Consider the following 12,010-nt stretch of genomic DNA (forward strand, 5'->3'; position numbering starts at 1 on the left):
TAGTCTTTCTTAATTCCTTTAGCATGATTATTACCTCCTTTTTGAACTCAGGGTCTAGTAGACTGGTGAGGTCTGTTTCATTATTTGTTCTTTCATGGGATTTTTCTTGTTCTTTTAATTGGGAGTAGTTCCTCTTCTTTTTCATTTTACCTAACTTTCTCTGTCTCTATGAACTTAGGAGAAACAGTTATCTACTGTGGTCTTGAAGGGGTATTTTTATGTGGGAGCATCTGTGTGTAGACTGTGTGAGTCCAATATTTTTGTTGTGAGGACTGGTTTTTGCATGGATGCTAGCCACATTTTTCCTCAGAGTGTGTTGGCCGTTATCCTTTTAATAGGGGGTGGGATTTGTGTTGCGGTGTCCAGAGCCTCCCCTGGATTTGGGGTGGGGCCTCCTCTTTTTTCCATGGCTGTAACAGCCCTGTCAGGGGTAGGGTCCACTCCTCAGTTGTTGGAGTAGAAGCCTTGAGGGTCGTATTCGATAAGGTCCGTTGCCCTTGAGTGTGTGCCCTGCCCCAAAGGAGGTGACCACCAAAGCATGTAAAGGCCATGCGGTCACAGCAAACCTATGTCCCACTGGTGCAGGCATCCATGATTCTGACCAGAATCAACCCAGGGTCACAACCCTTTCTCTGTTGCATTTGTACCAGACTTAGCGCTAGGCTATGGTGTGGAGTGGGCTGGTGCTGGGGGCCAAGGCACTGTGGCTGCAGGAATCAAGGTGGTTGTACTGCCACCTGCAACCTGGGGTGCCTCTGTAGCAGGCCTCTCCCAGGGCCTATCTGCCCCAGAGCTGGCTCTAAGCTTCTGTGTGGGGTGAATAGAGCTGGAGCACTACTGCCAAGAAACAACTGCTGCCTACTCCTCCCCAGGGGCTCTCCACCTGAGACATTTGTTTCTGTGGCACCACCCAGTGTGCATGCCAACAAAGTCCACTATGGCCAGACCACCCCCCCATCAGTGTGCTGATAATCACCTCCAAGGTTCTGCCTGGACCACACCCAAGGCCCTCTGGGCTGTCTCCGCACAGCTAGACCAAGTCCTCTCCCAGGGTCCATCCATCTGAGATTCAGCACCCAGCTGCTGCATGTACTAGAAGCCCTCCCAACACACGATTTGGTCAGGGAAGTGTGACAAGGCAGCAGCCATCAGCCCTGGTCTTTCTCCATCCTGATTGCTAGCAAGCCAGCATAAGCACAGTCCTTGCAACAGAGTCTAAGCCCCTCCAGCCCTCTGTCTGTCCCAGTAGACCTCTCAGCAGGCAAGAAGCCTCCCCAGGGCCAGGGCCAGCCCATGTGGACATTCCCTCTATCACAGATCACTCCCAGGGGCACCAGTCCCATCCTGACGCCTTTCTTTTTTTTTTTTCCCCCTATCCTACCTGGTTACATGGAGATCTTTCTTGAAGCTTTAGTTCTATAAGAGATCTTCTGGCAGTTTCCTGTTGGTTTTCTGTGAAAATTGTTTCATATTTAGATGTATTTTCTTTCTTTTTTAAAAAATTAATTTATTTAATTTTGGCTGTGTTGAGTCTTCATTGCTGCACACGGGCTCTAGTTGTGGTGAGTGGGGGCTATTCTTTGTTGCAGTGTGCGGGCTTCTTATTGTGGTGGCTTCTCTTGCTGTGGAGCACAGGCTCTAGGCACGCAGGCTTCAGGAGTTGTGGCACACGGGCTCAGTAGTGGTATATGTATACAATGGAATATTACTCAGCCATAAAAAGGATGAAATAATGCCATTTGCAAAACATGGGTGGACCTAGAGATTATCATACTAAGTGAAGTAAGGCAGACAAAGACAAATATCATATTATATCGCTTATATAAGCAATATACTAAAAAAGTATACAAATGAACTTACAAAACAGAAACAAACTCACAGACTTAGAAAACAAATTTATGGTTACCAAAGGGGAAAGGTGCAGGGTGGATAAATTAGGAGTTTGGGATTAACATATACACACTACTACATATAAAATAGGTAATCAATAAAGACCTACTGTAGAGCACAGGGAACTCTACTCAATACTCTATAAAAACCTATATGGGAAAAGGATCTGAAAAAGAATAGATATATGTATATGTATAACTAAATCACTTTGCTGTGCACCTGAAACTAACACAACATTGTAAATCAACTATAATATAAAATAAAAATCTAAAAATAAATATATATACACACATAAAAATACCTACCTTAAAAAAAGTATTAGGGGGCTTCCCAGGTGGTGCAGTGGTTGAGAGTCCGCCTGCCGTTGTAGGGGACACGGGTTCATGCGCTGGTCCAGGAGGATCCCACATGCCTCGGAGTGGCTGGGCCCGTGGACCATGGCCGCTGGGCCTGCGCGTCCGGAGCCTGTGCTCTGCAACGGGAGAGGCCACAACAGTGAGAGGCCTGTGTACTGCAAAAAAAAAAAAAAAGTATTGGGAGTATCAAGATCACATTGTACAAAAGAGAGCATGTGGGATGAGAGATATTGTTTGACGCTGTCTTTGTAAAATACAGTCTGCTACACCCTGATTGCACTGTTTTTCCTTGGCTTGGTAATTTTCTCCATCCCCTAAAAGGACAAAACTTTCTTTCTACCTCCCTACCTTCTTTCCTTCCCTTTCTTTTTTCAGAAGTGAACCCTGTGTGTTTGGCAAGCTTCTGAATAAGTGAAACTTTAAAAAAGAAGGTTTGTTTCTAGTGATTACAGCCAAAATCTAGGTACTCAGAACTAGTAACTAAACAGAAGATTGAAGATGTAGGTACTGGGTCTTTTCTGGGCTAGACAGGGTACTCCAAAACAGTTCTGTAACTCTAGTCTCTTCTCCGGCAGATAAAGAATACTGTGAACAAGCTTCTGAAGTCAGTGAAGCACAAACTACAGATAGCGATGAGATAGTAACACCTGTATCTCAGAAATGTCCTAAGGCAGTAAGTATACTGGGGTAATCATTGTGCGTGAGCCAAAATTGTAAGTAATGACAGTGTGCTTAATGGCCATGTATGTGACGTTCAAATCCAGTTTTATTTAATGAACCAGATAGGAAATTCAAGTTATTTAAATTTATGTTGCAAGTGAATGGAAGTCACTACAGGCAGATGAAAGGATCATTTTCTTGATTTGGTATAAATAAGGACTGACTTCAACACTTCTCTCTCCCATTTGGATCCCTTGCCTGCCTCCTTCATTGTATATGGTGATTCACCCCAGCCTAAGTGATGCCCCTTTCTTTAAATCTACCTAAAGAGAGCAGGTTTACTTTGGGAGGTGGAGGCTGGAAGGATTCTTTGTGGGAGGGCTCAAAGAGATCATTCAGTTTCTGAAGGTTTTTACTCAACCTTTAATTACAATTATTTATTAAACATTTCGACCTCAGATCTGTTTTGGAACTAATTGGGGATACACACACACACACACACACACACACACACACACACACACACAAATCTATGAATAAATATCCACAGATATATTCACAGTCATTGTATTGGAATACTGTGGGGTTTTAAATGAGGTAGAAAACGATCACTTTCAAGCTGCTAGAATGCTCCCTGGTACATTTGTAGGCACTCAATAAATATTTGTTGAATGAGTGGCTGAATGAAAGATTAAAATCTAACTGAGGATTATGAGCTTAATTAGAAACAGTAAAGAAAAGCATAGGGTTTATTTTCAGAACTTTTATCTGTTATATCTTTTTTAGACATTATATAATTAATATCTTGAGAAATGTTTGTAAGACAGATCAGAGCCATAGAATTAGAACTAGACAGTAACACCTTAGAGATCATAAAGGTGAAGAAAACCAAGTGATATGTCCAGCATTGTAGCAGTAGTTACTGAAAGAACTGGAACTTGAGTTAAGGTTTCTAAACCGTGCACATCTCAGATCAACCCAAAAAGCAGTCAGCTGGTCAGCAAATTTTGGAACTACAAGTCAGACAGATGACATTAAAAATATTACCCTAAATTAAAGGCTCTTAAATAAGATCTCCTGTTAGAAAACTTTTGTGTACCTAAAAATGTTGCTGGATAAACTAAATATGAAAACTGATCCCACTTAGTAAAAATTAGTGTTGTTATCAAATTAAACTTACAACACAGACACACATATACTTGATAGCAGAAAAGCTTTATCAAAAGTCCAGACTGTTGTTCAACTTGTCCAAAAGAAGTTGGGCAAGGAACACAGAATACAAAGGAGAAAAAAACACGCAGGCTGAGGAGCAAAGAGAACAAAGAAGCAGGGGAATTTCCTGGCAGTCCGGTGGTAGGACTTGGCACTTTCACTGCCGTGGCCGGATTCAATCTCTGGTCAGGGAACTAAGATGGCGCAAGCTGTGTGCCACGGCCAAAATAAATAAAAAAAATAAAAAAAAAAAGCAGTTTATTGAGGCTGAAGTGAAAGTTACACACTCAAAGAAGAGTGCAGGCATCCTCACAAGTGCGGAGCATACCACAAGGTTTTTTGATCCCCCTTTTATCTTATTTTCTTAGCCCTTTGAATGGGCGGGGTCTTTTTGATTAGGGGTGGAATATTCATTGAGAGGACGTTTGAGGTGTGGCCTAGATTGCACCAGGTGGCATCAGCTCCCAGTCTTGCACCTTTGTCTCCTGGAGCCACTGTACATGTGCTCTAAGAACTGTTTTCCCTTAAATTTTCCCTTACTAGTCAACCACACGGGAAGGTCATACAGGGTTATTGGCAATCTGCGTTTTTATTGGGCATGCGCTGTGGTTTTCATGGTCAGTGTTTCTTGTTCAGATGCTACAAAGTTTCTGTTTTAGATGCCATTTCTCCATGAGTCATGGTCTCATTAAGTGCAAAACAAGGAAGTGTATAGGCTGTTCTTGGGCCCAGCCCTGTCTTTCCTGCCTCATACTCAATCCTTTTTGTATTTCAAAATAGCTGGGCATGAAAGATGGAAGGAGTTGAAGGTCCAGAGGCAGTACGTGAGCTCTGTCCCTTTTGTGCCTGGAGTCAGCCAGGGTAAAGGAGGAGGCAAGAGAGTGTAGTGTTTAGGAGCATGGAAATGTGTTTTAGACAGAAGTGGTTTAGATCCAGTCTCTGCTATTAATATCTATGCCGCTTTGGGGAAGTTATTGAACCTCTATTAGACTCTGTTTCCTCATCTGTAAAGTGGTGATATTTTTTTTTCTTGAAGTATAGTTTATTTACAATGCTTCAGGTGTACAGCAAAGTGATTCAGTTATATATATTCTTTTTTCAGATTCTTTTCTATTAGAGGTTATTACAAGGTATTGAATATAGTTCCCTGTACTATGCAGTAGGTCCTTATTGTTTATCTATTTTATATATAGTAGTTTGTATCTGCTAATCCCATACTCCTTAATTTATCCCTCCCCCCCTTTCCCCTTTGGTAACCCTAGGTTTGTTTTCTATGTCTGTGAGTCTATTTCTGTTTTGTAAATAAGCTCATTTGTATCATATTTTAGATTCCATATATGTGATACCATATGATATTTGTATGTCTGTCTCATTTCACTTAGTATGATAATCTCTAGATTCATCCATATTGCTGCAAATGGCATTATTTCATTCTTTTTATGGCTAATATTCCATTGTGCATATATACCACATCTTTATCTATTCATCTGTCGATGGACATTTAGGTCGCTTCCATGTCTTGACTATTGTAAATAGTGGTGCTGTGAACAATGGGGTTGTAAAGTGGTAATATTAAGTATGCCCACCTTATAGCCATGTGGCAAGATTTAAATAAGGTAATGTGTGATAAAGGTTTAATACAGTACTTGAGACAAATTGAGCACCAGATTATAGTGATGATGATGTTGATGGCGGCAGCAGTCTGTCTTCTCTGAAATACGCTAGTTCTTTTTTTTTTTTTTTTAATTTATTTATTTTTGGCTGCGTTGGGTCTTCGTTGCTGTGCACAGGCTTTCTCTAGTGGCGAGTGGGGGCTACTCTTCGTTGTGGTGTGCGGGCTTCTCATTGCGGTGGCTTCTCTTGTTGCGGAGCATGGGCTCCAGGGCGCTCGGGCTTCAGTAGTTGCGGCACACAGACTCAGTAGTTGTGGCTTGCGGGCTCTAGAGCACAGGCTCAGTAGTTGTGGAGCACGGGCTTAGTTGCTCCGCAGCATGTGGGATCTTCCCGACCAGGGCTTGGACCCCTATCTCCTGCATTGGCAGGTGGATTCTTAACCACTGTGCCACCAGGGAAGCCCATGAAATACGCTAGTTCTTAAATGCAAGCTTCTATGATCTGGTAGTGGCCCCTACAAGGAAGGACTAGGCCCTAAGGGGAGAGGATTGAAGCAGAGGGGTGTCATTTCCCTTCTACCTGCCATGTCAATTGAATAGGTTGAACAGTATGACTTAAGGAAGACCTTTATGAAATGTCTTTCTCTTGTACTGCTAAAAAAGCAAAACAGGGGCTTCCCTGGTGGCGCAGTGGTTGAGAGTCTGCCTGCCAAGGCAGGGGACACAGGTTCAAGCCCTGGTCTGGGAAGATCCCACGTGCCACGGAGCAGCTGGGCCCGTGAGCTATAAATACTGAGCTCTGCGCGTCTGGAGCCTGTGCTCCGCAGCAAGAGAGGCCGCGACAGTGAGAGGCCCGCGCACCGCGATGAAGAGTGGCCCCCGCTTGCCACAACTAGAGAAAGCCCTCACACAGAAACGAAGACCCAACACAGCCAAAAATAAATAAATGAATAAATAAAAAAAAAAAAGCAAAACAATCATAGTACATTTGGGTCTTTAACTCCCTGTCTTTTAGTCCAGAATTAGAACAGTTCCTGTATCATGGGATATGTATAGAACTGTTCCGCAGGAGGCTCTGTTAATTAGCACAAGGTTCCTAAAGGCCTTCTGTACTTATCTTCCAAGAATCCCCAGAAAATGATCTCAACCCAAACCATATGGTTTCCTCCAGATGAAGTTCCATTCCTGGTCTCAGGAATCAATCTCCCACTCTGAGTGGACCATATAACTTTTCCCTCCCCCCTCTTAACAGCTCCTAATGAGAAGGGAGCAATCATTTCCATTGCTCTGTGGCCTCAGGTTACTGTCTTTTAGCCGTAGTGTATATCAAGGACCTCAAAGTTTATTCTTTTTTCTTATACTCTTAATTTCAGGGGTTGAAAATGTCTTGACCCCTTATGTATGCTAATTAGTTTTAGGAAATCTGCCCTCCCCCCACCCCCAAATTATCTAGCACACCTGAATAAGCCAAAGGGAGCTGTCTGTCTGGCACTAATGCTGCGTAACTAACTGCTGTTAGGGGCTCTGCTAGCAATGAGTTATTATATATTTCAGTTGTTAGTATGGTTAATATTACTAATTATATATATGTGTGTGTATATATAAATATAAATAAATAAATATATATATATATGTGTATGTATATATATACATTTGCTGTTCAGTCCCAATAAGATTATATAATGGAACCAGCTCATGTAAAGGATTCTGGAGCAAAGAAAAATATTAGATTGAACCATATCTTAGTCAATTCAGGCTTCTATAATGAAGTACCACAGACTGGGTGGCTTATAAACAACAGAAATTTACTTCTTTTGGTCCAATTCTGGTGAGGGCCTCCTTCTAGGTTGCAGACTGCCAATTTCTCATTGTGTCCTCATGTGCCAGAAAGAGAGCAAGCCAGCTCTCTGGCCTCTTATAAGGGCACTAATCACATTCACAAGGGCTCCACCCTCATGACCTAATTACCTCCCAAAGACCCCACCTCCAAATACCATCACACTGGGATTAGGGTTTCAACATATAAAAATTGAGGGGTACACAAATATTCAGTCCATAAAAAGCCATATGAAATTATCACTTTTATAGATTAAAAATGATGGACTATTGTCAATTTCATATAGTTCAATCTAATAGGAATGAATAAAGCCTCCATGTGTACCTTGCTCAAATTTTAATTTTATTCATCCTCCTAATTCACCTTTGTTATCAGAGTAAACTTGATATGGATTTCTGATCATTTGTCCCAGGATTAGTTGCAAGTAAGGTAAGAATACATTTTTCTTTTATAAACTAGAATATTATAGATAGAGCTAAATCTCTATTGACCATTACCTATAATCCCTGCTGCCTCTCTCCCACCCCACCACCCCAAAAAAACCATTGTTTTGAATTTTGAGGTACATCTTTTCAGATCATAAAAAAAACTTTAACATTCATATTGTTTTGTATTAGTCTTTTTTGCTTTAAATAAATGACATTAAACTGTATATGAACTGTACATATTATTCTTTTAAAAAGCTTTTTATTTTGAAATAATTACAGATTTGTAAACAGTTGCAAAAAATGTATGGAGAGGTACCATATACTCTTCACCCTGTTTCCTCCATTTTTCAAAACATTTTTGGTCTGTATTCTTCTGAAACATTCATTTTTCTTTTTGAAAAAAGTTTTTCTTTTTTAAAAAATTGAGGTATAGTTGTGCAATATTATGTAAGTTTCAGGTGTACAACAGTGATTCACAATTTTTAAAAGGTATACTCCATTAATAGCTATTATAAAATATTAGCTGTATTCCCTGGGTTGTACAATATATCCTTGTAGCTTATTTATTTTAGTAGTAGTTTGCACCTCTTAATCCCCTACCCCTATCTTGCCTCTCCCTGCTTCCCTCTCCCCACTGGTAACCACTAGTTTGTTCTCTATGTCTGTGGGTCTCTTCCTTTTTCGTATATTCACTAGTTTAACTTTTTTCAATTTTTTTTTACTTGAAGTATAGTTGATTTACAGTGTTGTGTTAATTTCTGCTGTACAGCACAGTGACTCAGTTATACATACATATATATACATTCTTTTTTAATATTCTTTTCCATTATGGTTTATCATAGGATACTGAAGATAGTTCTCTGTGCTATACAGTAGGACTTTGTTGTTTATCCATTCTATATATAATAGCTTACATCTGCTAACCCCAACCTCCCACTCCAGGCCTCCCACAACCCTCTCCCCCTTGGCAACCACAAGTCTGTTCTCTATATCTGTGAATCTGTTTCATAGATAGGTTCATTTGTGACATATTTTAGATTCCACATATAAATGATATCATATGGTATTTGTCTTTCTCTTTCTGACTTACTTCACTTAGTATGATAATCTCTAGCTGCATCCATGTTGCTGCAAATGGCATTATTTCATTCTTTTTAATGGCTGAGTAGCATTCCATTGTATATATGTACCACATCTTCTTTATCCATTCATCTGTTGATGGACATTTAGGTTGTTTCCATGTCTTGGCTATTGTGAATAGTGCTGCTATGAACATAAGGGTGCATGTATATTTTTGAATTAGAGTTTTGTCTGGATATATGCCCAGGAATAGGACTGCTGGATCATATGGTAATTCTATTTTTAGCTTTCTGAGGAACCTCCATACTGTTTTCCATAGTGGCTGTTCGAGCTTACATTCCCACCAACAGTGTAGAAGGGTTCCCTTTTCTCCACATCCTCTCCAGCATTTGTTATTTGTAGACTTTTTAATGATGGCCATTCTGACCCGTGTGAGGTAGTACCTCATTGTAATTTTGATTTGCATTTCTCTAATAATTAGAGGTGTTGACCATCTTTTCATGTGCCTATTGGCCATTTGTATTTCTTCTTTGGAGAAATGTCTATTTAGGTCTTCTGCCCATTTTTCGACTGGGTTGTTTTTGTTGTTGTTGTTGTTGAGTTGTATGAGCTGTTTGTATATTTTGGAAATGAAGCCCTTGTTGGTCATATTGTTTGCAGATATTTTCTCCCATTCTGTAGATTGTGTTTTTGCTTTGTTTATGGTTTCTTTTGCTGGGCACAGGCTTGTAAGTTTGATTAGGCCCCATTTGTTTATTTTTGTTTTTATTTCTATTGCCTTGGGAGACTGACCTAAGAAAACATTGGTACGATTTATGCCAGAAATGTTTTGCCCATGATCTCTTCTAGGAGTTTTATGATGTCATGTATTATTTTAACTCTTTAAGCCATTTTGAGTTTATTTTTGTGTATGGTGAGAGGGTGTGTTCTAACTTCATTGATTTACATGCAGCTATCCAACTTTCCCAACACCACTTGCTGAAGAGACTTTTTCCTGTTTTATATTCTTGCTGCCTTTGTTGAAGATTAATTGACTGTAGGTGTGTGCGTTTATTTCTGGGCTCTCTATTCTGTTCCACTGATCCATATGCCTGTTTTTGTGCCAGTATCACGCTGTTTTGATTACTGTAGCTTTGTAGTATTGTCTGAAGTCTGGGAGGTTTATGCCTTCTGCTTTGTTCTTTTTCTTCAGGATTGCTTTGGCAAACCTGAGTCTTTTATGTTTCCATATAAATTTTAGGATTATTCTAGTTCTGTGAAAAATGTCATGGGTAATTTGATAGGGAATGCATTAAATCTGTAGATTGCTTTGGGTAGTATGGCTATTTTAACAATATTAATTATTTTAATCCAAGAGCATGTGATATCTTTCCATTTCTTTGAATCATCTTCAATTTCCTTTATTAATGTTTTATAGTTCTCAGTGTATAAGTCTTTCACCTCCTCAGTAAGGTTTATTCCTAAGTATTTTATTTTTGCAGGTGCTATTTTAAAAGGTATTGCTTTTTTACATTCTCTTTCTGATATTTCATTGTTAGTGTAAGGAAATGCAACTGGTTTCTGAATGTTAATCTTGTATCCTGCTATCCTGCTGAATTTGTTTTTCAGTTCTAGTAGTTTTTGTGTGGAGTGTTTAGGGTTTTCTATATGTAGTATCATGTCATCTGCATATAATGACAATTTTACCTCTTTCCTTCCAATTTGGATAACTTTTATTTCTTTTTCTTGTCTGATTGCTGTGGCTAGGACATCCAATACTATGGTGAATATAAGAGGTGAGAGTGGGTATCCTTGTCTTTTTCCATATTTTAGTAGAAAGGCTTTCAGCTTTTCACCATTGAGTATTATATTGGCTGTGTGTTTGTCATAAATAGCTTTTATTATGTTGAGATATGTTCCCTGTATACCCACTTTGGTAAGAGTTTTTATCATGAATGAATGTTGAATTTTGTCAAATGCTTGTTCTGTATCTATTGCTCATTTGGTTTTTTTCTTTTCTTTTTTTAATGTAGTATGTCACACTGATTGATTTGCATATGTTGAACCATCCTTGTGAACTTGGGATGAATCCCACTTGGTCATGGTGTATGATCTTTTATGAGTTATTGGATTTGGTTTGCTAATATTTTGTTGAGAATTTTTGCATCTATATTTATCAAAGATATTGGCCTGTTATTTTCTTTTTTGGTGGTGTCTTTGTCTAGTTTTGGTATCAAGGTGATGGTGGCTTCATAGAATGTCTTTGGGATTCTTTCCTTCCTCTTCAATTTTTTTGGAAGAGTTTGAGAAGGATCAGTATAAATTCTTCTTTGCATGTTTGGTAGAATTCACCTGTGAACCCATCTGGTCCTGGACTTTTGTTTGTAGGGAGTTTTTAAATTACAGAGTCTATTTCACTTCTAATGATCAGTCTGTTCAAATTATCTGTTTCTTCTTGATTCAGTTTTGGTGGGTTGTATATTTCTAAAAACTTATCCATTTCTTCTAGGTTGTTAAATTTGTTGGCATATAATTGTTCATAGTATTCCCTTATGGTTTTTTGTATTTCTGCAGTATCAGTTGTTATGTCTCCTTTTTTATTTCTTATTTTGTTTATTTGGGTTCTCTCTCTCTCTGAGCCTGGCCAGAGGTTTGTCAATCTTGTTTACCCTTTCAAAGAACCAGCTCTTGGTTTTATTGATTTTTTTCTGTTTTTTTTTTTTTGGTACGCGGGCCTCTCACTGTTGTGACCTCTCCCGTTGCGGAGCACAGGCTGCGGACGCGCAGGCTCAGCGGCCATGGCTCACGGGCCCAGCCGCTCCGCGGCACGCGGGATCCTCCCTGACCGGGGCACGAACCCGTGTCCCCTGCACCAGCAGGCGGACTCTCAACCACTGCGCCACCAGGGAAGCCCCTTTTTTTCTGTTTTTTAATCTCTGTTTTATTTATTTTCTC

General features: G+C 39.8%; 1 protein-coding gene across 2 annotated transcripts in view; it reads left to right on the plus strand.

The window, feature by feature from the left end:
• The window catches only part of RPGRIP1 (RPGR interacting protein 1), an 84,110-nt gene that overhangs the window by 55,840 nt on the left and 16,260 nt on the right, over positions 1 to 12,010 (plus strand). For both annotated transcript variants that reach the window (XM_032623152.1, XM_032623153.1), the window contains one exon: positions 2,822 to 2,919. In XM_032623152.1, the coding sequence (XP_032479043.1) occupies positions 2,822 to 2,919 (98 nt within the window). The remainder of the gene's footprint in view (positions 1 to 2,821; positions 2,920 to 12,010) is intronic.

This window comes from Phocoena sinus, chromosome 2, assembly GCF_008692025.1.
Source record: "Phocoena sinus isolate mPhoSin1 chromosome 2, mPhoSin1.pri, whole genome shotgun sequence".
NCBI classification, from domain to species: domain Eukaryota; kingdom Metazoa; phylum Chordata; class Mammalia; order Artiodactyla; family Phocoenidae; genus Phocoena; species Phocoena sinus.